This window comes from Leptonychotes weddellii, chromosome 6, assembly GCF_054177405.1.
Source record: "Leptonychotes weddellii isolate Sample4059 chromosome 6, ASM5417740v2, whole genome shotgun sequence".
NCBI classification, from domain to species: domain Eukaryota; kingdom Metazoa; phylum Chordata; class Mammalia; order Carnivora; family Phocidae; genus Leptonychotes; species Leptonychotes weddellii.
The window spans coordinates 138,193,715-138,221,652 of NC_138374.1; the positions used below are offsets into that span (position 1 = coordinate 138,193,715).

Below are 27,938 nucleotides of genomic sequence, written 5' to 3' on the forward strand. Positions count from 1 at the left end.
ATCAAGGAAGTAAATAGACAACCCGGAGAATGAGAAAATATTTGCAAACGTTATGTTTTGTAAGGGACTTGCATCCAGAATATATATATATAAAAATCTTAAAAATCAACAATAAAAAGATGAATAACCCCAATTAAAAAACAGGAGAGGGGGCGCCTGGGTGGCTCAGTCGTTAAGCGTCTGCCTTCGGCTCAGGTCATGATCCCCGGGTCCTGGGATCCAGCCCCGCATCCGGCTCCTGCTCCGCGGGAAGCCTGCTTCTCCCTCTCCCACTCCCCCTGCTTATGTTCCCTCTCGCTGTGTCTCTGTCAAATAAATAAATAAAATCTTAAAAAAAAAACCACACAAACAGGAGAGGAGGGGCGCCTGGGTGGCTCAGTCGGTCAAGCGTCCGACTCCTGGCTTCGGCTCAGGTCATGAGCTCTGGGTGGTGGGATCAAGCCACGCGTCAGGCTCTGTGCTCAGTGTGGAGTCTGCTTAAGACTCTCCCTGTCCCTGCGCCCGTCCCCACTGCGCACGCTAATAAGTCTTAAAACATAAACAAAAAACAGGAGAGGATCTGAACAGACATTTCTCCAAAGAAAATATGTAAATGGCCAATGACAGGCACATGAAAAGCTGCTCAATATCATTAGCCATCAGGAAAATGCAAATCAAAACCACAGACCCATTACGATGGTTGTAATGAAAAAGCTGCCCAACAACAGGCTGGGAAGCCCGTGAAAGCACTAGAAGCCTCGCCCACAGCAGGTGGCAACGGAAACTGGCTGCAGTCACTCTGGAAAGTAGTTCGGCAGGTCCTCACCAAGTTAGAGATGGAGTTACCGTTCGACCGGCATCTACTCTTAGGTATATATACCCAGGAAAATTGAAAACCTGTGTCCAGGTAAAAATCTGTATGTGAATGTTCACAGCAGCTCTTTTCACAATAGACAAAAAAGTGGAAACAAATCAAATGTCCATCGCTGGGTGAACGGATAAACAAACTGTGGTATACCTAGACAGTGGAGTATTATTTGGGCATAAAAAAAGGAAGTTCTGACACAGGCTACAGCGGGGATAAACCCTGAAAACATTACACTAAGTGACAAAGCCAGTCATGAGAAACCACACGTTGTATGATTCCATTTATACGAAACATGCAGAGTAAGTAAATCTATAAAGACAGAAAGCAGATCCTTGGTTGACAGGGGTGGGGTGAAAGGGACAATGGGAAGGTGACTGCTAACTGGGATGTGGTTTCTCTTACAGATGATGAAAATCTTCTAAATTAGCCAGCAGCAACAATTGTACAACTTGGGGAATATACTTTAAACCACCGAATTGTGGTTTTAAAGCTGTTATTAAAAAAGACAAACGGAAGGCCGTGGTGATGCCAGTGGGGGATCAGCATTCGCAGGGGAGGCTCTCCAGGACACCTCCTCCAATGTGGGGACCATACCCACCTGGCCCTCAGGTAGTACAGCAGGTGGTAGCCGATCTTGGGCTGTTTTTGGTACAGCTCAGAGAGAAGATCCAGAAGCAGAGAGAAGCTGCTGTTGTCTTCCTGCATTTGGCACAAGTTCCTGGAGGCGGGAGGTGGGAGGAAGGGAGCAGAGCTGTATGTAGGGCAGACTCTGCTGTGGAGGCATGAGCCACCTGTGCCCACTGCATATCCTTCCCCTCTGGAAAAGGAGTCCCATTACCCTAGGACAGAAGCATAGGACTGCTGAGGGGAAGGACGGAAGGCCCAGCACTGTCTCCTACAGCTGGATTCTTACCTAAATATTAGGTAGAGAGGCTTTCCCACAGACTCCTCCAGGGACCTGCAAGAGGAGGGTGACATCTAAGAGTCCGCGTGAGTAGAGAAGATGGGCTGCAGGCAGACATTATGGAGGCTAGATGCCAGCCTGCTCCTTTCCAAACCAAAGGTCAACTTCCTGCTGCCCCAGAGGCTCGGTCACAGAGAAGACAGAGTCCTAACATGCACCACAGTCTGGGCAGTGACTGTCATTGAAAATGAGATTCCTGGGGCGCCCAGCTGGCTCAGTTGGAGGAACATGCAACTCTTGATATTGGGGTTGTGGGTTCGAGCCCCCATGTTGGGTATAGAGACTGCTTAAAAATAAAATCTTTAAAAAAAAAAAAAAAGAAAAAGAGGGGCGCGTGGGTGGCTCAGTCGTTAAGCGTCTGCCTTCGGCTCAGGTCATGATCCCAGGGTCCTGGCATCGGAGCCCCACGTCGAGCCCCACGTCGAGCCCCACGTCGGGCTCCCTGCTTGGTGGGAAGCCTGCTTCTCCCTCTCCCACTCCCCCGCTTGCATTCCTGCTCTCGCTAACTCTGTCAAATAAATAAATAAAATCTTAAAAAAATAAAAAATAAAAAAAAAAGAAAATGAGATTCCTGCCCTTCTGGGAGGGTCTAGGCAAGGGTCCAATCCCACCTACAGCAGCAAGGGCTGGGCACACAGGAAGGGGCCCTAGTCTCTGCCCCACGCTCTGCATTCAGTAGACAAAAATGAATCCTTAAGTGAATCAGCACACGTGAGAATAAAAACAAGTAAAGAGAGGGGCGCCTAGCTGGTTCAGTCGGTGTAACGTGTGACTCGATCTCAGGGTCTGAGTTCAAGCCCCATGCTGGGTGTAGAGATTGCTTGAAAATAAAATCGTGAAAAAAAAAAAGTAAAATAAGTGATTATTTCTCTCAAGTCTACAGCAAGATGCCTCCTGGACTAGGGCTCTAAGAGCATACTTCTGGCTCCCAGAAGCCAGTGGGTAGGTGGAGGGGTCAGGAAAGATAAGCCTTACTCCTCGGTGATCTCCTCAGGCAACACCTCCCCTCGAAAGTGGGCCTTGAAGAGCTCCTGTAGGCAGGAAGCAAGGACAGACAGCTGCTCCGAGTCAAAGTCTTCCTGGGTGGTGAGACAAGTGAGCAGGTATCACCACGGGACCCAAGCCTTACTGCCCCCACGACCTGGAGCCTCTGCACTCAATCTGCTTCCACCTCCAGGATCAACAAAGCCCTGCACCATCAGAGGGGACCCATCTTGGGGACAGGAAGGAGTCAGCTGCCTGGGTGGGGGAGTTCTGCGCTGCGTGGGCTAGGCTGCTTCCTCCTCAGGGGATGGGATCTCCTCACCTCTAGGACCTGGTCCACGATTTCCTGCATGACCTCACACTGGGCCTCAGTGTCACTGTAGTGAAGAATTGAGAGAAAATCTCAGGGACGTAAATGACAGCAGAGGGCAGGACACACAACCAGCAAAGCACACTCATGCACAGACAAAACAAAGGAGCTCTGTATGAATCTGGGCTTGGGTCAGGGAGGCTTTAGGGCAGAATTTGCTACTCTCCGGGCAGAGACCCTAAGGAAAGGAAATCCCCATCATCCCACTTTGGTTCTCAGAGACTCTTGTCCTCAGAACCTACAGAGTGAGAAGTGCATGCTGGGGAACGAGGCTGCCTTCCCCCAGCCCATACCCCCCAACCCAAACTGCAGAAGGCACATCACGGAGCTTCTACTACCTCTCCATACTCCCCACCACCCCACCAGGTAGCAGGGCGAAAGCCTGGGGCTGAGCCTCCTGAGGCTGAGGGCAGGAGCTGCACCTACCTCCCCTTCTGGAGCTGAAGCACTTTGTCCCTTAGGGACTCATCCAGTTGGTCAAGGTAAGGGGTGATATCGACTGGCTCCTCCACAACTGTCTCCTTGATAGGGTGGAAGCGAAACTCTCTCTTCTTTCCTGAAGGGAATGATTCAGGAGCGCGGTCATTTCCCCAGACACCAGCAGCAGGGACAGCCCCACACGCTAGGTGTGCATGTGCCCTGGATGTGGACACACCCAGCCTTAGGAGCACACAAGGGTAGGGGCCACTCCTCCTTCCCTCCCTCCTGCTTCAGGGCCAAGGGCAGGGCTCTGCGCCCTGGGGTCCCATCCAGTAACCCTGCTAACGAGACTAACTCAGGGGGCCAAGGCAACAGAGAGGCTGCTCCTGCCACCTGGTCCTCTTGGGGGTGATGCCACCCGGAGCCCCTTCTCTGCTGTGCCCACCTCTGCTGCTGAGGTCCTCCTCATCATCACTGAAGGCTGCCTCTGCGTTGTCATAGCAAGCCTCATCTTTGTCTGACATGTGGTTGTCCATCTCCACGGAAACCGGCTCCTCAAGTTTGACTTGGGAGGAAAGAGACAAGGCATTTGATGGTTTCCTGTGACCTAACATGCCTAACTTGGGGGACAGGTGGATTACAGACCCTGGAAGGACAGACATCGTGTCCTCACAACCTTCCACAACTTGCAGGGCAATTCTGCCAGGAATAAGAATGGTATAGGAAATGCCTGCTATGCTTAGCTTGCATCGACAAGTAGGTAAGACCAGGGACAGTCCCAAGTGCTCTTCACTTTATTTATTTATTTTTTTAAAGATTTTATTTATTTATTTGAGAGAGAGAATGAGATAGAGAGCATGAGAGCGGGGAGGGTCAGAGAGAGAGGCAGCCTCCCTGCTGAGCAGGGAGCCCGACGTGGGACTCGATCCCGGGACTCCAGGATCATGACCTGAGCCGAAGGCAGTCGCTTAACCAACTGAGCCACCCAGGCGCCCGCTCTTCACTTTAAAACCAAGCTGGGAAGTTCTGCTTGGCTTAAGCCTTACCCCAAAACAAAAAAGGGTGTATGTGTATAACTGGGAGCAAGACTTGAGACCCAACATGACCATCTCTTATCAGGACTCAGGGCCCAGGGATGGGAAGAGAGAAGAGTCGCACGAAGTTACAGTGAGGCAAACACAAATACCCATGAAAGCCTTCCCTATGGAGGGTAGGCTACTGAGAGAAGACACAGGAGCTGAGGAGCAAGAGAGGTCTGTAAAAGTCAGGTAAGATCAGATGGAGAGGGAGAACCAAGGAAGACAACTCAAAAACTCATTAAAGAGAAAGTGCAGAACAAAAACCTGGAATGGACAGTCACAGAGGTGAAGAATCGCCCCAGGGCGACATACACGGGCTCCAGGCTGAGAGCCCTGGGTGTCTCCATCCCTCTTCTCAAACAGGTGATAGAATGGGAGGGCCCCATACCTTCCACCGGTGGGCTAGGCGAACTGCAGAACTCAGGAAACTTCTCCCTCAGCATTGCCCGAAGCTCCTTATCCAATTTAGGGTTGTCAAACAGGGGAGCCAAATGCCTGGGGGGGAGCATGAATGGAGGTCAACATCAGAGCGCCTCACTTCGGTTGGGAGAGACAGGTCTACGCCCAACCAGTATAGCTGGGCCATACTCAGACTCCTGGAATGTGGTGACAAGACAGGAATTTCTGTAAGTGTCAAGAGGACATACTCTCAGCAGTCTGAGGCAGAGCTAGTACTTTCTATACCTGTCAAGAAAAGTCAGCAGTGGTAGGACAGTATCTGAACGTGCCTGACCTAGTGACACATAAGAAAACAGCCCCTCCCCGCTGCTTACAGACATGTAAAGTTCTTACGCCAAGACCCGTTTCTCCACAATGTGGTTGAGGGAGGAGAACACACCCTGTCGCACATGGCCCTCCAATGGTGGATAGAAGTTGGGAATGATCTGGAAGGGAAGAAAGGAAGCAAAGAATGAGCACACAACACAGAGTGTTCTGCTGAACTAGAGCTAAAAAGCTGCTTCAGTTTTGATCAGAAAACACAAGTATGGCTGCAGAAAGGTCTGGAATATTCCTCACCATTCCAGGTTGCTAAAATGGTTAATTCTTCCTAGACCTGGCTGCACCTCAGAGAGACCAGATTCTACCTTAAGTCATTATCCCTGAGGTCAAGAAAGACATGGAAAGATCCCACGGCACATGGCACATGGCAGGAATACGGAAGGGGAATATTCACTAACCTGGGGGGTAGGACCTACGACCACAGCTGCTCCCACGATGAAGGGCACTGGGAAGACCTACTTGCGGGCCTATAAGGTGAGGGGACACACACTTACACGGCACATGAAGTCCAGGAGTGTGGCAGTGATGGCTGGGTGTGGCTTCATGGAGTGGTGCATGACCAGGATGGCCGGTTCTGGGGAAGGTGGAATGAAAGGGCCCCCACATCAGACAGTCTGTGCCCAGCTCCATGAAACAAGGCATCAATACTTACGAATGGTTCGGGAGAAAGCTGTATCCCTACCCCTATTCCCACTGAGCAGACCCAAAAGCAGACAAGCCCTGAAACAGCTCCTCGCTCTCATCTCCCTTGTCCCCAGCATATAGCTTGGAGAATAGGAGTGGTAGGAGAGGAAAAGCAGGGTGTGGCACAGCCCTGCGCCTAGGCCCTCCCCACCAGAAGCCCACGCATAAGCTCTAGGGCAAAAGGGGGGGAGTGAGCGCTTGGCTTCATAAAAGCAATCTTCCTTCTACATCAAGGGAGCACTGGTGAGGAACTATGTAACTGCTCCCAGATAAGTTGCCTCTCCCCGGGCTGCCCTGAGATTTATGACTACTGTCACCAAGGCTAGGCGGGGGCTTGGGAGTTGAGGGTGGTGTTGCCCGGTCTGGTCACATACCTATGTTCATAATGCTATCCTTGTCTGGGCTAAAGAACAGCCAGTCGTAAAACAGAGCCAGCTTGGCATTGGAGGCAGCGACATTTGACTGGAAGACAGAGGAGAAGGGAGGGCTGATTTCGTCAACCAGCTCCCTTCCCTTCAGAAGCGCAAGGCAGCCTCCAGAGCCCACACAACTTCCCATCTATGAAATAAATTCACTTCTAGTGAGACAGATGGAACCCCCCAGGGGTGAGGGGCACACAAGTCTGCATAAGAGTGCAAGTGGCCATGTTCTCACTGACCAAGGGGCCAGGGATTGACCTGGGTTCTCATACATCCAGAAGAACACATCCTTGATCCTAGAAAAGGAGCTGGGACCTCACTGACATGCACCCAGACCAGCCCCTAGGCTGCCCGGCTGGGCTCCCCAGGCACATTCCTGACTGAAAGACCCCCTAGGAACAGCCTGTTGTTGTGTCTGAATCAGCACATTCCAAGGACCCAGTTGGGGCAGGAAGGGTGTCAAAAGGCAACTAGAGGCCAGAGAGCAGACAATTTGGAGTTTCCCACCCAAGGAACAGGGAGAAAAATGCTGGGAAAGACATGGCTGTGCCATGGAGTCCCTATGTTTGCATTAGTATCCAAAGCTGATGCCAAAAGGTTGCCAAGTGAGGGTCTAAGGAACACAAGCCCTGAATCTGAGGAAGGAACCATTCAGAGGAATGACCATACATGGTTCTGAAAACTAAAAGGAAACACGGGGAGGCGTGAGAAATCTGGGCTCGAGGATCGGCAGTAAAGGCAGAGATGGACCTGTTCAACCCCAAACCCAGATGGGGAATAATGAGTGTAGTCCACTTCGAGAGACACGGATGGAGGCTGGACGAAGGCGGAGACATTCAGCAGGAAGAAAGTGAAGGAAGGGCCCGTAGGGGTCAGGAGGCCCAGAGAGGCAGGAAGAAGCATGGAAATACGGGGAACTCAAGGGAAGAGGACTCTTCACCACCCGAGAGCCTCCATCCCACAGCCCAGCCCCTCACCGTGCATGTTGTCAGGAGCCAGCCAATGATGGCCCATCGGGGCAAGATATCTGAACTCAGCACTTCGTTAGAAGGGTGGACAACCCCACAGATGTAGCGAATGAGGTCACAGCGGAGAGACTGACTGTCTGGGGTTGACAGGTACTGGCGCTGGAACCAATCCTGGTAACGCTTTTGTTGACCAAACCGCACCTGGAGGAAGGGGGCGTTGGAGAGAAACTCGGAAGGAAGGGTGTGGTCTCTGGGCAGAGGAAAATGACACTAGGCTTGACCCAGACTTCAATCTCTTCCCTCCATTCATTCATTAACTCACTTTCTTCTTGACTTCTCCTCCGTTGGGAAGACTTCCTGATGTAAATAGTCCTTGACTGAAAAAAGTGCCGAGACTCTTTCCCACTCACCTCTTGTGCCTTCATTCCTGCCACCCACCTAATGTCCTGAACATTTACCCCAACTGTGACTGCAGCCCATTTTTGGCTCCTTTCTCCTGTTCTGGTCACAGAGGCTCTAGTCCTAAGCATCATCTTTTCTTATCTTCTAGAGCCCCTTGTGGTCAACAAGGAGTGTTCCTCGAGAACAAGAGTGGAGCCCGTTTGCCACTCGGCACTGACAGAGCTTTCTGATGTTCAGCAACCTACGGGGTCACTAACCCAGGTACACAGACTCTCCAAACCTTCTTGCAGCAACTCCTTCCCCGATCACACTCTAAAGTGGTACAACAGCAACACCAGGTAAGAGAGATGTGGTTTTCTCCCCTTCTATTCCCCAAATTCAAACAAAACAGCGAGGAGAAGGAATAAAAAGAAAGAAACGGGCGCCCGGGTGACTCAGTCGGTTGAGCATCTGCCTTTGGCTCAGGTCATGATCCTGGAGCCCTGGGATCGAGCCCCGCATCAGGCTCCTGCTCAGTGGAGAGTCTGCTTCTCCCTTTCCCTCTGCCCCTCACTCTGCTCATGCTCTCTCTCACGAGTACGCTCTCTTTCTCAAATAAACAAATACAATATAAAAAAGAAAAGAAAAGAAAGATACAACTAGATCAACACTGTCCAGTAGAACTTTCTGCAACGATGGCGCCTACTGAGCACTTAAAACGTAGCTAATGCGACTGAGGTACTGAATTTTTAATTTTACCTAGCTTTAATTACTTTATTTTTAAAAAAAAATTTTTTTTAACATTTTATTTATTTATTTGACAGAGAGAGACAAAGCGAGGGAGGGAACACAAGTGGGGGAGTGGGAGAGGGAGAAGCAGGCTTCCTACTGAGCGGGGAGCCCGATGCGGGGCTCGATCCCAGGACCCTGGGATCATGACCTGAGCTGAAGGCAGATGCTTAAAAACTGAGCCACCTACGCGCCCCTAAAAAAATTTTTTTTTTAAGATTTCATTGTCAGAGAGAAAGAGCGAGCGAGCATGAGCAGGGGGAGGGCCAGAGGGAGAAGCAGGCTCCCCACTGAGCCAGGAGCCCAATGTGGGACTCGATTCCAGGACCCTGGGATCATGACCTGAGCCGAAGGCAGACACTTAAGTGACTGAGCCACCCAGGTGTCCCTAAAAAATTTTTTTTAAAAGATTTTATTTATGTATTTGTCAGAGGGGGAGTGGCAGGCAGAGGGACAAACAGATCCCCCTCTGAGCAGGGAACTAATGTGGGACTCGATCCCAAAACCCTGGGATCATGACATGAGCCAAAGGCAGATGCTTCACTGACTGAGCCACCCAGGCGTCCCCCTGCAAATTTTTTAAGATTTTGTTAAGTCATCTCTACATCCAACGTGGGGCTTAAACTCATGACCCTGAGATCAAGAGTCACACGTTCCACCAACTGAGCCAGCCAGGTGCCCCTCGCTTTAACTACTTTAAGTTGTAAATCATGGTTAGTGGCTACCACATGGGATAGCACAGATCTGGACGGCTCTCCGGCATGACTCAAGAAAACAAAAGTGGACTAGGCCAGTAGCTTCCCAAGCCCAGACTGGCTGTAGAGGAGCCGTTGCCTGGAAACTCTCTGTTAAAAACATAGATTCCTCAATCAGATTATCTGGGAGACTAGCATCTAGGAAGATGTATTTTTAACATGTTGCTCAAGCAATTCTGTCATAACTCAGCCATGTTTGGAAACCAAAAGGCCATAGCTCTCTTCCTGAGAACTCACGTGCAGGCCGAGGAACAGTGGAACAGTGGGTTTCCCAGAATGAACACTCTACCCTTTTACAGCACATTTCACACTTGTAAATTACGTAATTTGTGTATAATTATTGGTTTAACGATGGTTTTAGACAGACTGGAAGCTTCACAAGAGCTCCAACTGGATGCACCTCTTTTACTAAACCCTGTATTCCCAGCTCATAGCACCCCGCCCAATGCCAGATAGACTGGGTACCCACCTGACCACCACTCTGCCAGTCAGCACTCAGGGGTAAGGCATCTGCAGGCTGGAGGAAGAAGCCCAGCCAACCTGCAGCTTCTGTTCCTGCTGCAAAAGGTTAGCTTACCCGGGAGGTCATGAAGAGGAGCTTAGTCTCCATGTCTGGGGTTAGACGACATGCTAGGAATTTCCGGGATGTTCTTGACTGAAGAAGCTGCAGGATACCTGAACGAAGTGTGTAAGGGAAGAGAAAAGAGACAAGCCTGAGGACCAGAAGGAAAGAAGGCAGGTGGGGAACCTGGGCCAAGTTCTGATGGCCAGTGGTCTTGCTCTTGGGGAAATTCTAGGACAAGACCAAGAGAGGTCAAGCACAGATACAAGTGGGGTTCTAACCAGCAATGCCATGTTCTGCTCCAACCAACCACCACCCCCAGGACCCAGATATATTACTTCTCTTCTGCTCCTGGCCATCCAGAGCCCCCTACTCACATTATTCCAGTTGGCAACCTGTGGGAAAGTTAGGGGAAAGCAGGGGAAACCCTAGCCTCTCTTCCTGCTCCTGATGGTCCCATCCCTGGGTCCTGGGATCAATGTTGTGGTATAAGCAGGGACTCTGGAGTCAGACAGACCTGGATCCAAATCCTGCCTCTGACACTCACTAGCTGTGTGGCCTTGGGCAAATTACTTAATCTCCTTGAACCTCATTTTCTTTATCTGTAAGTATGGAAAGTAAAATATCCATTTTACAGGGTTGTCCTGAGGATTAAATGAGTTAACATACATGTGTCTAGCACACAGTAAGCACTCAAAACAACTCAACACATGTTTAATATAAGAGCAATACAGCATAAAGGAGAACCGGGACTTTCCTCTCCTTCCTGACTCTCCAGGGCCTAGACAATTGTTTCCGCGTGCACACCCATGTACATGCACACACACGATCTACATATACACACATACATGCTGGAGGTGGGATGGGGACCCTGAGACGGGGAAAGAGCTATCAAAAAGACCTTGTCAGGGAGAGGCACACAGAGGCTCCTTCCACTGAAGAGAATTTTGGCTAAGCTGGATCCTTGGAATTCAGAGGCAAGACTGCTCCCAGGGAAAAGCATTCACTTAAAAGGCTAATCCCAGGGGCGCCTGGGTGGCTCAGTTGGTTAAGCGACTGCCTTCGGCTCAGGTCATGATCCTGGAGTCCCGGGATCGAGTCCCGCATCGGGCTCCCTGCTCGGCAGGGAGTCTGCTTCTCCCTCGGACCCTCCCCCCTCTCATGTGCTCTCTTTCTCATTCTCTCTCTCTCAAATAAATAAATAAAATCTTTAAAAAAAAAATAATAAAAAAAAATAAATAAAAGGCTAATCCCAGCCCCTCTGCTGACTCAGTCTCACGAGCTGACCTCTGACTCCCCTGCTGGACCCAGTGAGGCTGGAAGCTGGTCATCAGCTCACCTCCCAAGCCAAAGAGCTGCAGGGAGAGGAGGAGGATGATCACAGTTCTGTCTCAGTTTTTCTTAGGAGCAATGGCAGCTGGAGTCTGCCAAGCAGGGGCTATCTGGGAACCACATGAATTATTCTATACCTCTGCCATTCCCACATTCAGCCATACTTGGCAGAGCCTGCCTAGTCCCAAGCTTCCTATATCTGGCTGTCAAAGCCTTTCCTACCCTCCAGCCTCTACCCTCTGGATTCACACAGCACACATACACTGACCTCCCAACTCCCAAGGGCAGGATGCCCTGGTCCTTACTTACCTGTGAACTGAGGACTTAAGGCCTGAGGGTTATGGATAATATCTTTCCAAAGCAGTTCAAATTCTGGTATCCTAGCAACATTCTGAAGTAGTCTTACAAGGTCCCGGCCAATCATTAAACATTCCATGAACTTGGTGAGGGGAGGAGGGACAGGAGAGAGAATAAAAACACAGACAGTTTACCTGCTGCAGGAAGGACCAAGGAGCAGCTTGTTCTAAGGAAGGAAGGAAAGAGGGCCCAAGGGACAAGAGGGTTTCTTCTGGAACCAAAGGGGAAGAGAGCTGGAAGCTGGAGACTGACCTCAGAAGGACAGGCTACTGGAAACTACCGAAGCCCCGTTGACTTCCGCCTGAATCTCTTCCCCTCCCCTCCCATAATGGTTGTGATCCAGAGGGAGAGAGACCATTCTAAAAGGACAGGACTGGCAAGCTGAGCCCGAGATAACTTTCCCCAACCCTCCCTAGTCCAACAGAACAATCTCTGATAATGGAAATGATCTCCACCTCTATGCTGTCCAAAAGGATAACCATTAGCCACACATGTGGCTAATGAGCACTTGAAATGTGGCTAAGTCAACTAAGCAACTGAATTTTTAAGTTTTATTTAATTTTAATTAACTTTGATCTAAATTGCCACATATGGGAAGTGGCTACCACGTAGAGATCCTAGCTCTGGGATCTCTCTCGGAGACCTGACAGTGGACAAGTCACAATCCCACTTGACCACAGCCATCACCCAGGTGGGCAGGTGGGGAGGATGATATAATAGTGGCAGCTTACGTCTGTGGTGTGCAACAGCGTCTACGAAGCTGACCAGGAGAATCCCTAGGAGGCCGGTCCAACAGACAGCATTTCTAGGAGCCAGGGCTATTCTGCATGGATTCCCCACCTCCCCCCTTCCTCTGTCTCAGAATGATGAAAAAACACCAGGTCTTGAACCACCTCTTTCTCTTTAAAATGACATCTCTTGGCCTAGGTCACCTCACAAAACTCACATAGGTGTCCCATCCTGGGTTTCACTTGCCCACACTGTTTTCATCCTTACCCGTTCCCGAAGCAGGGACATGCAAAAGTCCACCTCCTTCTGCCGCAGGGCCTGGAGCTGGGCAGTCCCGTGGTGGTCGACGATGAGGCGGAGGTATGTGTAAACAGCCATGGCAATGAGGATGCTGCTCTTCAGCACCCACTCCCTGCAGAAGTTGCGGGGGGGGGGGGTACCTGACACCCGGGCTCTGTCCAGGCCTGTTCACTCTCCCAATTCACTCCCACACGTGGCTCTGGGGCCTCAGCAATGGCTGGTGATTAGCACTGGGAGGAGGTTCTTTGATTCCTTGACTGCTTGCTCATTACCCATCCTGGACTATCAATTGTCTAAGGTAGTGACAATTTCCTACTGCTCCACCAGGTGCCCAATAAAGATAAGCACTGAATGAAAGCAATCTCTCTTTTCCACATAACTACTTAGCTTCCGATAAAGTAACCATTCGTTGATTCACTATTCAAACATTTACTGAGTGCCTATCATGTGCCAAGCACCATGTGAGGTACTAGGTACAGAGAATACACCATAGCTTCTCTACAGCTCAGAGAATAGGAGAAAGAGGTTCTAGAGGCAACCCTAAGTCAGCAGTTCTTACGGTGTGGAACGAGGACTGTCAGGGGTTAAGACCCTTTGGAGACCCTTTGAAGACCCTTTAGGACACACCGTGTCAGCCCTTTCATCATGCCTATCATTAGTGGCCCACTATGCTATATGTCTTTCCCTGGTTCTCTCCCTGGCCACTGCTCCCACTCCCAGACAATGAGGTACCTGCCCTAAATCACAATCTAAAAAGAATATGATTTTGGATGGAAAAGCCTATTTTCCCAGGAGTTTTAGAACTTCCATGGGGGGAAAGGGGGTAATGAAAGAACTGTGTGTTCCCTGCTGCTTCACAAAGAGTAGAAGGGGGGACGCTTGGGTGGCTCAGTAGGTTGGGCGTCTGCCTTCAGCTCCCGTCATGATCCTGGAGTTCCTGGATTGAGACCCACGTTGGGCTCCCTGCTCAGCGGGGAGTCTGTTTCTCCCTCTCTCTCTGCCCCTCACCCTGCTCATGCTCTCTCACGTGTGCGTGCGCTCCCTCTCTCTCTCAAATAAATAAAATCTTAAAAAAAACCAAAACCATTAGGGGCACCTGGGTGGCTCAGTTGTTAAGAGTCTGCCTTCAGGGCGCCTGGGTGGCTCAGTAGGTTAAGCGTCTGCCTTCAGCTCAGGTCATGATCCCAGGGTCCTGGGATCGAGTCCCACATCGGGCTCCCTGCTCTGCGGGGAGCCTGCTTCTCCCTCTCCCACTCCCCCTGCTTGTGTTCCCTCTCTTGCTGTATCTCTCTCTGTTAAATAAATAAATAAAATCTTTAAAAAAAAAGAGTCTGCCTTCAGCTCAGGTCATGATCCCAGGGTCCTGGGATCGAGCCCCGCGTCGGGCTCCCTGCTAAGCAGGGAGTCTGCTTCTCCCTCTGCTCTTGTGCCCGCTATCTCAAATAAATAAAATCTTTTAAAAAAATAAAAATAATGCTAAAAAGACCATGAAGAGATGACAAAAACTCTCCAATGTTGCTTCAACGTGCCAAAACGGGGAGCTATGTCCCCCAAGCAAGTAGTTGTAAGGGCTTTGGCACACCTGCTGGAAAGCAAGGAACCACAGGAATAAGCCGAGGAGTTTAATTAATCCAACCAGGCAACATCCTGATTCCGGAAAAGTGCTCAAGCCACCTAATTAAAAGACTCTGGTCTTTTCCTTTCACAGAATGAACACAGTAGCCAAGGACAATGGGGAGGCCCTCCCCCATCTGCTCCCTGTTAATTCTGAGGCCTCAGAAACTCTTGGGAGGGAGGGAGGCAGGGAGAAGCTGTAGAAGACAGTCTTAATCATCTAGGGACTAACTTGCACCAAAGGATGTGAGGTTTTGGAGGGTAGGAGAAAAGGTAGGGCAGTTATCTGACACATGTATGTGGGGACTGCTCTAAATGCCCAAATGAGGAAAATTCAGCTTTACAGCACATGAACAGGGGGTATTTGGCACCAGAAACAAAATGAGAAAAATCAGTTTTCAGGAAGATTGTGAGCAGAGGTGATGAATTATCTGAATCCTGGGATGGGATAATGAAGAGAAAGAGAAAGTGAAACCATCCACCCAGGACACCAGAAAGGCTGCTGGGATCTCCGGGCTGTGCCGGTGGCGGTGGGTGGCACCAGGAAGAAGTGCGCCAGCCCCAGCCGCAAGCCGTGCCCAGCGCACTAGGTGGCGCTGCAAGGCACCTGACCCAGCCGTCAGCTTGGGCAGGGCCCAGAACAAGTGTGAGGATGGGAGGAGGTCTGTCCTTCTGAACCACAGGAAATATGGGCACTATTAGCCCTTCCAATCATCTGACTACTGTGTTGGCCTCGCACAGAAACAGACTCCAAAGTCAAGCAACAGAAGAGCAAGGCCACTGGACCAAGAGAAGGCCTCACCCCAAACAAGGGCACATACAGTACAACCCTCATAAAATTTCTGGTCCTTCACTTCGATGGGAAAGGGAAGGAATTAGCCAGAAGCCCAATGCGCCCCCTTATGCCTTCTACCACTGCAGCCCCCCAACCCTGTGTGCAAACCTCCGCCTCCCACCGCACCCCCTGCCACTTCAGGAGAGGGCGGTTTGGGTGGACAGCCTTGGAAGGGAGAAAAGGGGTACCTGCCAGGCAGGGGCGGGGCAGTTGGCTGGCCCCACTCTGCTGAGCTCATTCTCCCCCATCTCCCCCCAAAGATAAACATTCCAAGGAGGTCTGGATCAAAAATAAACCCTTATCAGATGAAGCCAGTTTTTCCTGGGCTCTGAAATATTTTAGCAAAGACCTTCTTTCCCACCCCTTCATCCCTTTGGGCCGGACAGTGGCTTGAATTCCTTCACTTGCCTCTCCCTCCCCCACCTCACCCGGTCTAAGCCCAGGTGTTCTCGGGCCACCTATCAGTGCTCACACCCCAACACCCACACCTGCTCCTGTCACGGCAGACTCTACCTCTGCTCCGTCAAGATATCCAGGACACTCTCTGCCAACCAGATATTTTTTGCAGTAACATCTCCACCTAATTTCAAAGGGGGGAGAAAACAGAATGAGAATGGCTCTGATCATCGACTCAGCTAATCCAAAACATTTCTTCACCCATCCTGTTTCTCCATCCCTGTTCTCCTGTCATGGACGTTCTGAGTGTTGGAAAAACTGCCTTCTGTTTAGTCAGGCTTTAAAGTTTCCCCTTTGTGTCCTCAAAGAAAGGAAGGTAAGTTCTAGATATTTCCAGAAACCAGAGCTGCTACTCTTCCATAGACTGGGGGTTGCAGTAGGAATACTCGGACCCTTGAAAGGGAATGTCTGAGAGAGACATGAAGAACCCCTGGTTGGAAGAAAGGGTGACATCTCAAATAGGGCCTGAGGTGCAGGTGACCAGTCAGTGGCACTCCACTGGGGACTCCCAAATCCCAAGTCAGGCTCATGACAGGCCCACGGCTTCTTGCTTCCAGGTATCATGGTCTTCCGTGCTTGCTACGGAACTTCCTGGGGCAAAAGTAACATGTGGCAACGCCAGACCGAAGTCTGAGGATGAGAAGAGGAGACTGAGGACCGAACTGGGAAGGAAATGCCAGGAGGCAAAAGAGCCAGCACAACACTGTGCTGGCTCTAGTCCTCATTTACAAAGTCGGTGTTCACACAGTCAGATATCACACAGAGTAAGTTCATGCACATCAAAACAGGAGCACCAGTGTTACAGAAATTCCTAAAGAGGAAGCAAAGAACCAATGGGAATGGTGAGATAGAGAAGCAGAGTCAGTTTTAAACAAACACACGTGATCTTGAGTAAAAGAGGTAGCACAGGCAGGCCTCTTGGATATTTAGTGGCTCAGAAAGATGTCACTGATGCGAAGGAGAGAACAAAACCTAAATGTCAGGGTCTCTTCTGTGACACAGTTCCTCCCTCAAACTGGTTCCCATCAGATGTCATAAATATTTGGAAGCAAGCGTTCAGAACACAGGGGTGGAGCCCAGGAAGATATCTGGGTTTCTGAAAGCATAATGTGATGGGAACAAATTATCTGCCCTCAACGTCTCTTCCCATTCCTTCCAGATCCTTCCTGATCCAACATGCCATGAAACCCCAGAATGAGGACTGGCTAAAACAGGCCAACTATTCTACGTCAGGCCCTGAGTTTGGCAGGAAGGACAACAAGGCAGATGTATTGCTTCAAAAGACCCCATGTGACTTTTCCATTTCTTTCTGCCAGAAGAGGCCTGTCTCAGAAGGAAAGAGTCGAGGCAACCCAGGAACTGAGACCCGCCCCCCCCGGCACTTAATCCTTCTCCATTGCCTGCATCTAGCCTTTGGGCTCCTCTCCTTTCTTCCTTGTGCTCCTGCCCTCAAACTCACCAGCAATCTGCTTCATGAATGTCATGCAAACACCGTCGGCTCCCAGAACCCCACTCTTCACTAGTTCCCGTACCAACCACACCAACTGAAAGAGAGAGGAAAAGGCGGATGAAGAGAAGGGCCTCTAAATTTGAGGAAGGCGTGAATCCAACCACATTATAGTTTAGGTGTACAAAGGAAGAGGTGTGTTACCCCCGATTTCTCCTTCCCTTCCCTTTAGGAGAGAGAGTCCATTGCCTAGTATGTCTCTGAGCTGGATCTCTCTTTTCCTGGCCTTACCTGAGTACGGCAGGTATCCTGCAACTTCAGGTACTTCTCCATGAGTATCTGGTTGATCTTATTCAGGACAATATTCATGCCGTCACGACTCACCAGAGCCAAGTCCCGGTAACACTGTGAGAAGCAAGGTTTGTGAGCAACCAGCAGACTGAGGACAGGCTCCCCCCTTCCCCTTAAATTCTACCCATGGGATTCAAATGGCAATGAAAGACCTTCCACAGGGCTCCTCCTTCCCAAACCCAACCCTGGCCCTGTCACACAGGGTGGGGAGAAGGAATGGAGCTACTCTCTAAGAAGGCAGAAAAGCCTGCTAAGAAAGTCTCCTTGTTCCCCTACCTCCCTTCTTTTTTTTTTTTTTTTTTAAGATTTTATTTATTTGACAGAGCACAAGCAGAGGGAGAGAGAGGGAGAAGCAGGTTCCCTACTGAGCAAGGAGCCCGATATGGGACTCGATCCCAGGACCCTGGGATCATGACCTGGGCCGAAGGCAGCCGCTCAACCGACTGAGCCACCCAGGCGTCCCCCCCTACCTCCCTTCTTAAAAACTGCCCCACTGTTTCATGCCACAAGCTGAGCAAAACCAGGTGGAGGCCATCTGCTTTTCATCTGCCAGCGAAAGGTCACTGCAGAATGGGTCTGGCTGAACAGACTAGAAAGGACCCCAAAGAGGTTTTTAGACCTGTATTGACTCAGCCAGATGAAGCAAAGGGCTAGGAACATTAGGGAAGGGGACTGAGGACCAGGGCCCCAGAAAGAAGGGGCAGGACAAAACTGAACTTCCTTAACTAAACATTGTTCTTCTTTTCTCTAGGCTGCCCTTTGCTTCTGCCAAACACTGAAAAAGGAGGGGTCCTTAAGCATAGCCAACCCTGGGAGAGGTGAGGGAAGGCACGCCAATCTTCTCTGAGTGCTCTTGTCCCCTTCCCCGGAGAGTGTTCTCATCCTGGCTCTCTAGAGACTAGACTCCTGGAGGAATGCCTTAGGAGGCCTCACTGGCCTGCTGAGCTCCATGCTGTCAGGATCTCAGCACAAAGGGTAAAAATTATGTGGGTATCAGCCCACCACCTTGGAAAGCCGGTGGCATCAACCATGGCGACACTTACGCTAAGCTAACATGCCCTGGGGTTGTGCACCTGCTATTATATATATGGTGGCATCTGAATCCCACAACCACCCTCTGAAGTAGGTACCCGCAGTTATATTCTTTATTCCTACAGATGAAGAAACAGGTATAACAGGGCAAAGTAACTCGCCCCAGGTCACTGAAGAGACAGAGGAATAACCAGAATCCAAGTCCAGGCAGTCCTGTTCTAGATTCCATGCTCTTTTTGTTTTTTTTAAGATTTTATTTATTTGACAGAGAGAGCCACAGCGAGAGAGGGAACACAAGCAGGGGGGGTGGGAGAGGGAGAAGCAGGCTTCCCGCCGAGCAGGGAGCCCGATGCGGGGCTCGATCCCAGGACCCCGGGATCATGACCTGAGCCGAAGGCAGACGCTTAACGACCGAGCCACCCAGGCGCCCCAGATTCCATGCTCTTAACACCTCTTTACCAGCACTAGAAATAGCTACAAGGAAAAGAGGCTGCTGGGGAGGGAGGTGGGGATTGAAGGTGGCTTTGAGACGACCATATTCCTGAGCGCTTTCATCCCAAGTGTTTGGAAGAGAAGTGCTCCTCCTCTCTGGCCTCGGTGTAAGGAGGAACTCCTGAGAGGTTAACTGTTGTTACATCCTCTTGCCTCTACTGCCCTAAGTCAAATGATGGATCTGATAAAAACACCAACACTTAGAGATCCCTCACAGGCCATAAACTCTTCATACCCAAAGGAGGATTTGATTATCCTCTGACTCCATTTGAGATCAAAGAGTACAAGCAAGGGAATAAGGAATGTATAAAGGTACCAGTGAACTACTGCCAACAAGCTGGTCAGTAAATGGTGAGTCAGCCCTGGAGCCTCCCCTGGAGGTATGACTTACAGGATGGGCAGAGAGCAGGAGGGAGGCAGAGACAGAAGGAAAATCTATGTCAGGACAAAGACAGAGACCAGACTCACCGGAGAGGAGCCCTGTCTGTTCAACCAAAAGCAGAAATGCAGAAATAGACCCAGGACAGGGAAGGAGGACAAGTCTCCCAGGAGACACAGGGAACAGATGAAGAAAGCAGAGACCGTCTGCCTAATTCCACGCGCCATGTGGGACTTATCAACCACACTGCTGCTAACATGTGCAGCTGAGCACCAGGGCACCCCATCCTGATGCTGCCAGTTGCCTCACCAAGCTCTGTGCCAGTTTTCTGATGGGCTTGAAAGAGAAGCAGATGGGGAAAAACAAAAAACAAAAACTCAGTGGGGAACACAGAAGAGAAGCACAGAGTCTCAAAAGAACGGCAGGGCAGTAGCGCTTCTGCCCCAACTGCTGGGCCTACACAGCCTCCAACCCACCTTCGTGAGCAACGACTGCCAAGACCTGAGGCCTCGACTCTTGAAAAGGAACCTTCTCACTGATGCTAGACCTTTTCCTGTCACCTCTATCTACTAACTGCTAGAGCCTGCCTACTTACCTCCTACAGCTCCACAGGCCCCGAAACTGGCCTGCTCCCAGTTATTCAGCTCAGACATCAAATAAGAAATAAACTCAAAAACTATAAACATAAGAGCTGCCCAGACGGCAGATGAACGTTAAGAAGGTACAACTAGGACAAAACCCACCCCACACATATTCCACTCTCCACCAAAACCCAGCCTGCTTTATCCTTCCTTGAATGCTCTCGTTCAGCCTGCCCTTGCTGCACCACGAAGTCCCAGAGAGCTGGCCCTGACGTCTGAACCTGCCTGCAGCCCAGACTGAGGCTCTTTAGCTCCTGCTTCCCCAGAGCAGGTTTGTAATGTGCTCAAGACTGTTTCCACTACCACCCTCTCCACCACCCCTGCTCCCATCTCCCGGCCTAAGATCTAGGAACCAGACCTCCATTCCATCCTGAGGTTTCTGGTCCAGAGACAGAGTCAACCCCAAACAAACCCTTAGAAAACACTCCCCTTGTTTTAAGCTGAAGCCTAAAACAATGCATCAGAATCAGTCCTCACCAGTAACTCCTACCTGAAACTTCTGCAGCACAGAAGCATTTCACAAGATAATCACCCTTTTAGGGAAAAGGATCAAAGCACCTCAGAGACATGTCACTAATTCTTCCCATACTCTGACCTGGCTCAAAGTCTCTCAATGAGTTACCACCTGCCAGCTCCTCAGTTGCTTAAACCTCAGTTGTCTTCCGAACCCCCAACTCCACTGCTTTGTCTGAAGAGCCCTGACAGGGGCCTGTCAGCCTCATATACTCCAGGGAGGGGATTTACTTGGAAACAGCTAGCCTGTGAACACAATCCTGGTGCAGCTGTCAACCAGCTATGAGGTCCAAGGCAAGGAAGGGCCTGGGCCACCCTCATGGGGCTGTCCCAGGGCAAGAAGACAAAGTGCTCTAGTACCTTGTCATGTCTGGTTGGCCAAATTCATGACTTAATAAGCATTTATAATGCAGAGTGCTATGGCCTTTCACTGCCAGGCTAGACAAAGACCTAGAAATACCACACATACCCTGCCCCTTCACGAAGTTTACTGATTTACCCTAGCTGACGCAGATCCCACCTGAAACAAACAAAACCAGCAGACTGGACAAATTTGCACTGAAGTGACTACACGAGATTTTAACTGTATTTATAAAAACCTACACAAGAGAAAACGAAACCTTCATCCCAACCCGTCCACCCCTGTCTTCGCCAACAATTTCTCTTAAATGGAGTGGCCAGACTGGGTCATATTACTGTTTAACAGCACCAAATTGGAGACATTCATTTGTCTTCAAGGATCTCGGTGATAAATCCAGTATGAAAATGAAATGTCAAGTTAACACAACAAGGTCCCAGCCCAGAAATGGCCTGGGACACCAAGGACCTGTGAATACCTGCTGTTCCACCACCTACCCTCATCCTGGACACTGCTCCAGTTGGCATCAGAGGAATACAAACACATCAGGTTGCCATGCCCATAGATCCTTCCCCTGAGGTTAATTCAAACAGCTATGCCAGGCGGGCATGGGCATCTTGTCCTTGTCCCTGGGGATGATTTTCTTTGGTTCTCCCTGAACAAATGATAGTATCTCTGACCTCCAGTTATCTTATAGGTAAAGTGGGAGCAGTTTGGACAGAGGGGACAAAGCCACCAACCTTTTGAGAGGATTAAATGAGATCTCGTCTGGATAGAGCCCGACACAGTGCTGGGCACCAAGCATGTGTGCTTCCTGCCATCCTTGTTCAAGGAAGGGCCAGTAAGAACACTGAATTTCCCCACTCCAAGTTCCTCTCTGTTAGTGTCACATAGTTAATGCCAGATACCAGACATACACTTCTAAACCATTGCCCCAAGACTGCAAGGACACAGAACTGCTGGAAAAGGGAAATCTGGAGAGGTAAAAGACAGAATTTTACTGCTTTATTACGTAAAGAATGGAATCCAAAGAGATCATCCTTCCCAATCCCTCACCCCAGGCAAGGATCCCACTTTAACCATTCCACATAAAGGACACTCTCCTGGCTGTGAAGACCCCAGACTAGTTTTTACACAGTATTCCTGAAGAAGTCTGGCTCCAGTGGGTTCCAGGGTTCTCTTGGTCACTACATTATTGCTGCATCAATCATCAACATTAAACTGTTAAATCCTACGTGCTACAATGTTAAGCCTACCTTCTATTCACCTGCCAATGATACAGAACCTACAAACTACAGGTCACGCTCTTCTGGGTAAGAACTCTCAATGGACTTGGTTATAACTTGTTCTCTTCTCTTCTCTGGATTAAATCCTAACTCTCATAACCTTGACCCATCAATCTACAATGTACAACTCTTCAAATGCTTTTCCACTCTCACAAATGCTTTTCTTGCTCTTTAGCTTCAGAATCTAGATAGAGAAAGGATCTAAGTCAGAGAATGACCAATTCATTGAGAATAAAAAGGGAGTTGTAAGCGTATCTGGACAACAAGGTGATCCAGTTCTGGTCAACGGGTTTGGCACTATGCCAGCTGACCCTTAAGTTCCACCATATCCTCAGACTATCTGAGGGGAGTTTGTGGGTCCAGAGCAGGGAGTCTTACCTTCTGGGCTTGGGCAGGTTCAGTAAGGACAAGGGTGAAGAGGCCCAGGCAGATTTCCTCATGCTGGGGGGGGCCTTTGCATACCTGGGAAATGAGGAAGGAAGAAAACTAGTTGTCACTCATAGGAGGAAAGTTCTTGAGCAGTTTCTCCCAGAAAACTTGGGACTCCTGAATAACCTGCAAAGGAGAATCATTAACTCTTCTATCTGATGATCTCCTTTTCCTAAAAGTGATGAAGCATCTGTTTCAGGAGAGAGGTGGGGGAAAGAACAGACCCTACTGTTTTCTCCAAGGCTTGATGCAGGCCAGAAGCAGAAAATGTAAAGTGTTTATTTTTTTTAAAGATTTTATTTACTTATTTGACAGAGAGAGAGCACAAGCAGAGGGAGTGGCAGGCAGGCAGAGGGAGAGGGAGACACAGGTTCCCTGAGGAGCAGGGAGCCCGACGCGGGACTTGATTCCGGGACCCTGGGATCATGACCTGAGCCAAGGGCAGCCGCCCAACTGACTGAGCCACCCAGGCGCCCCTAAAGAGTGTTTAAAATGGAAAAAAAGGGGCACCTGGTTGGCTAAGTCAGTGGAGTGTGCAACTCTTGATCTTGGGGTTGTGGGTTTGAGCTCCACATTGGGTGTAGAGATTACTTAAAAATAAAATCTTTGGGGGACGCCTGGATGGCTCAGTCAGTTAAGTGTCTGCTTTCGGCTCAGGTCACAATCCAGGGTCCTGTGATGGGAGTCCTGCATCAGGCTCCCTCCTCAGCAGGGAGCCTGCCTCTCCCTCTGACTGCCGTTCCCCTGCTTGTACTCTTTCTCTCTGACAAATAAATAAATAAAATGTTTTAAAATAAAATAAAATCTCATCTTTGGGATGCCTGGGTGGCTCAGTCAGTTAAATGTTATGCCTTCGGCTCAGGTCATGATCTCAGGGTCCTGGGATCGAGTCCCGCATTGGGCTCCTTGCCCAGCAGGGAGCCTGCTTCTCCCTCTGCCCCTCCCCCTGCTCTTGTGCACTCTCTCTCTTTCTCTAACAAATAAATAAATAAAAATCCTTAAAAATAAATAAAATGAATAAAATAAAATCTTTTTTTTTTTAAAGATTTATTTATTTATTTATTTATTTGAGAGAGAGAGAGAATGAGAGACAGAGAGCATGAGAGGGAGGAGGGTCAGAGGGAGAAGCAGACTCCCCGCCGAGCAGGGAGCCCGATGCGGGACTTGATCCCGGGACTCCAGGATCATGACCTGAGCCGAAGGCAGTCGCTTAACCAACTGAGCCACCCAGGCGCCCGAATAAAATAAAATCTTATGGGCGCCTGGGTGGCTCAGTGAGTTGAGCATCCCACTCTTGGTTTTGGCCCAGGTCACGATCTCATGGGTCCTGAAATCAAGCCTCATGGGTCCTGAAATCAAGCCGCATCAGGCTCCATGCTTAGGGGGGGAGTTTGCGTGAAAGATTCTCTCTGCCGTTCCCCCCACTCAAGTGTGTGCACACTTTCTTTCTCTCTCAAAATAAATAAATAAATCTTCAGAGAAAACTTAAAAAAATAATGAAGCAGAAAAAAAACCTCACTGTACCACCTTTACCAGACCGTAATAGCCTTCAGGAGGGAGGGAGCTGCAGAGCCATTCATGGGGTAATAAGCATACATACCAAGTCAAGACTTTGGGCAAATCACTGAATCTGTGGTGTTTGTAAGGTGAAGACACAATAAAAATAATATACTACTAATAAAAAGGAAATACTAAACATTCACTATGTGGCTGGAATTACTGTAAACCTTTACATGTACTGGGATGCCTGGGTGGCTCAGTTGGTTAAGTGTCTGCCTTTGGCTCAGGTCATGATCCCAGGGTCCTGGGATGGAGTCCTACACTGGGCTCCTTGCTCAGCGGGAAGCCTGCTTCTCCCTCTCCCTCTGCCTGCCACTCCCCCTGCCTGTGCTCGCTCTCTGAATACATAAAATGAATACATTTTATGAATGAATACATAAAATCTTTAAAAAAAAATGAATACATAAAATCTTTAAAAAAAAAAAAAAGACCTTTACATGTACTACTTAAAATCCTTTCAATCTCACAGATTAGGAAATATAAAGGATCATGGGGCACATGGCTGGCTCAGTCGATTGAGCATCCCACTCTTGATTTTGGCTCTGACTCTTGATTTGGTCCTGATCTCAGGGTTGTGAGATAGAGTCCTGGCATCAGGCTCTGTGCTGGGCGTGGAGCCTGCTTAAGATTCTCTCTCCCTCTCCCTCTGCCCCTCCCTCCCTCCCTCCAAAAAAAAAAAAAAGGAAATGAAATGTAAAGGATCAAATATGTGAGAATAATTTGCAAAGAAAAAAGTCACTACAGAACTAAGAGTTATTTTTAAAAGTTGTGACTTATTAAGACACCTAAGCTCCAAGAGCTGGATTCCCACAGTGAGACAGAGAGAGGAGCTGGGAAGTCTGGTTCAGGGAGCCAAGATACTCACTTCAGTCCCCTAATTCCCAGCCACTTAAGTCCTTCTATCTTTTGGATCACATCTCAAAGCTTCCAAAGCAACAGAAATGGATGGGGGAGAGCATTATACTCACGTGAGCATTGAGGGCATCATTGGCCTCCCTCTCTGAGACACCAGTAGTCATCGATGTCACAATGCTCATGCATCTTTCTAACCTCTGTAAAGGGGTGAGAAAAAGTTCAGAGTGTGTCACACCACCACCTGCAAAGTATTTCTGACCCCAAAAAGGTTTTCAGGAAATTTAAACCTCATCATACCTCTAGATCTAACTACCAGTTTACAAGTAAAGTTATACAGGATATAATCAGCTAAGTCCAGAGGGTGGAAACCATGACATGTAACCTGATTCTTTAACACACAAATTGCAAGGCAAAAAAGCAGGGAGGGGGAACCCACATATTAAAAGAGGCTTAAGATTATAATTATAGCCCACGGGGGGGAGGGGGCGCTCAGTCATTAGAGTATTCGACTCTTGATCTCGGAGGTCATAAATTCAAGCCCCATGTTGGGTGTAGAGCTTAGTGGGCAAAAAAAAAAAAAAAAAAAAAGAGGGGCACCTGGGTGGCTCAGTCGTTAGGCTTCTGCCTTCGACTCAGGTCATGATCCCAGGGTCCTGAGATCGAGCCTCGCATAGGGCTCCCTGCTCAGTGGGGAGCCTGCTTCTCCCTCTCCCACTGGCCCTGCTTGTGTTCCCTCTCTCGCTGTGTCTCTGTCAAATAGATAAATAACATCTTTAAAAAAAAATTTAAAAAAGATTATAACCCACTGAATAAAATAGGAATCCATGCTAAAACATACACACATAATAAATAATGAAGGGAAAGCTCTCCCTTATAGTGGAATGCCAACCAATAAATGCGTAAGGAACAACAGGAGCAAAAATGATTCCGGCAAATATCATCAGTGGACACTAAACCAGAGGTGAAACTGCACAAGAGGATATTTATGTGGGTTCAAAATAATTACAAAGGGGAAAGAAATTCTGGAGGATATCACGTTAACCAAGTAATCAAAATTAATAACCTCAAAAGGAGACAAACTGACTCCTGACACTACATGCCTCAACAGGGTGCACTGGAAAGGCTGTAACAGTACTTGTATGGTTTTCTGGCCCAAAAATGAATAATTTCAATCTAATCATGGAAGAAATTTCAGACAACCCAATTTGAGAGATACTCTACAAAATAACTGACCTGTCCAAAGTGTTTAAGGTCATGAAAGACAAAGAAAGATTAAGAATCTGCTTCAGGTTAAAGAGAGAGTGCACCTAAACTCAACTTGTGATCCTGGACTGCTATATGGACATTATTGGGACAACTGGTAAAATCTGAGTATGTTCTGTAACAGAAGCATATTGATGTTAAATGTTCTAATCCTGACAACAGAGCAGTAGTTATGTAACTGAAGATCTTTGTTCTTAGGAAATACACAATGAAGTATTTATTTATTTATTTGACAGAGAGAGAGATAGCGAGGTCAGGAACACAAGCAGGGGGAGTGGGAGAGGGAGAAGCAGGCTTCCCGCCAAGCAGGGAGCCTGATGCGGGGCTTGATCCCAGGACCCTGGGATCATGACCTGAGCCGAAGGCAGACGCCTAACGACTGAGCCACCCAGGCGCCCCCACAATGAAGTATTTAAACCCTCATGGCTGCCACTTACTGTCAAAAGGTTAAAACAAAATGTGTACAGAGAAATAATGTTAATAACTGGTGAATCTGGGTGAAGAGTATATGAGAGTTCTATGTATTATAATATTTCTCTAAGCTTGAAATCATTTTAAAATAAAAAGCTGTTAAAAATTTAAAGAAACAGGGGCGCCTGGGTGGCTCAGCTGTTAGGTGTCTGCCTTCGGCTCGGTCGTGGTCCCGGGGTCCTGGGATCAAGCCCCGCATCGGGCTCCCTGCTCCGCGGGAAGCCTGCTTCTCCCTCTCCCACTCCCCCCTGCTTATGTTCCATCTCTGTCTGTCAAATAAATAAAATCTTTAAAAAAAAAAAAAAATTTAAAGAAACACTGAGGCACCTGGGTGGCTCAGTGGGTTAAGTGTCTGCCTTCAGCTCAGGTCATGATCTCAGGGCCCTGGGATGGAGCCCTGCATCAGGCTCCCTGCTCCCTGGGGAGTCTGCTTCTCCCTCTTCTTCTCCCTCGGCCCCTAACCCCACTTGTGCTCTCAATAAATAAAATATTTTTTTAAAAAATTAAAGAAACATAATGGGGTGCCTGGGTGGCACAGTTGGTTGAGCATCCGACTCTTGGTTTCAGCTCAGGTCATGATCTCAGGTTGTAGGATTGAGCCCCGCTTGGGCTCCCTGCTCAGTGGGGAGCCTGTTTCTCCCTCTCCCTCTGCTGCTCCCCCTAATTGTGCTCTCTTGCTCTGTCAAATAAATAAAATCTTAAAAAAAAAAGTGCCCCCCAAAAAGTTAAAAACAAATTTAAAAAAATGAGCATGAGGAAAGAAAAGGAGAACAAAAGGCCAAACTGCCTGAGCCTCTGGACAAAGGTGGGGATAGTTGCATTAAAGTCCACCCAAGAGGCATTCTAGTTTCAAAGGCCAACTCTAACATGACACATGCTCAATATTCTAAGGAGATCTTAGTCACGGGTTCCTGTCCTAAAGAAACATTTAATACTAAATACTGAGGAGATACTGACAAATATATCTCATATTAAATCCGTGAGCCTCTCCATTATCACCACTGAAACTACTTCCTGAGTCTTTTAAAACTTTATCTTTAGGACTAATCCCAAAACTATTTAAGGAAAACCAATTCCCAATTCCCAGTAATGGTGATGCTGGCAAAATGGACAAAGGTAGGCAGTTTACTTCCCACTAATCCTACAGGTCATTACAAAACATCTTGCTGAGAAGAGGTTCTACTGCAGTGTTGAGAGGAACCCATATGTAAGGACAATGGAAAAGAGGTGTAAGGG

The 27,938-nt window shown here is 48.9% G+C and overlaps 1 protein-coding gene and 1 long non-coding RNA gene across 4 annotated transcripts in view; one reads left to right on the forward strand and one right to left on the reverse strand.

Annotated features, from left to right (window-relative positions):
• Positions 1–27,938, forward strand: part of LOC145722416 (uncharacterized) — a 130,724-nt gene that overhangs the window by 90,571 nt on the left and 12,215 nt on the right. The gene's annotated exons all lie outside the window — the stretch shown is intronic.
• Positions 1–27,938, reverse strand: part of INTS3 (integrator complex subunit 3) — a 41,990-nt gene that overhangs the window by 6,722 nt on the left and 7,330 nt on the right. For all 3 annotated transcript variants that reach the window (XM_081825559.1, XM_081825558.1, XM_081825557.1), the window contains 19 exons: positions 25,082–25,165; positions 22,503–22,586; positions 17,364–17,477; positions 17,085–17,169; positions 15,683–15,749; positions 12,688–12,832; positions 11,644–11,773; positions 10,018–10,115; positions 7,525–7,716; positions 6,503–6,590; positions 5,939–6,018; positions 5,457–5,548; positions 5,053–5,159; positions 4,031–4,150; positions 3,592–3,721; positions 3,118–3,172; positions 2,787–2,890; positions 1,761–1,805; positions 1,446–1,565 (listed from right to left, as the gene is read on the reverse strand). In XM_081825559.1, coding sequence (XP_081681685.1) covers positions 1,446–1,565; positions 1,761–1,805; positions 2,787–2,890; positions 3,118–3,172; positions 3,592–3,721; positions 4,031–4,150; positions 5,053–5,159; positions 5,457–5,548; positions 5,939–6,018; positions 6,503–6,590; positions 7,525–7,716; positions 10,018–10,115; positions 11,644–11,773; positions 12,688–12,832; positions 15,683–15,749; positions 17,085–17,169; positions 17,364–17,477; positions 22,503–22,586; positions 25,082–25,165 — 1,940 coding nt within the window. The remainder of the gene's footprint in view (positions 1–1,445; positions 1,566–1,760; positions 1,806–2,786; positions 2,891–3,117; positions 3,173–3,591; positions 3,722–4,030; positions 4,151–5,052; positions 5,160–5,456; positions 5,549–5,938; positions 6,019–6,502; positions 6,591–7,524; positions 7,717–10,017; positions 10,116–11,643; positions 11,774–12,687; positions 12,833–15,682; positions 15,750–17,084; positions 17,170–17,363; positions 17,478–22,502; positions 22,587–25,081; positions 25,166–27,938) is intronic.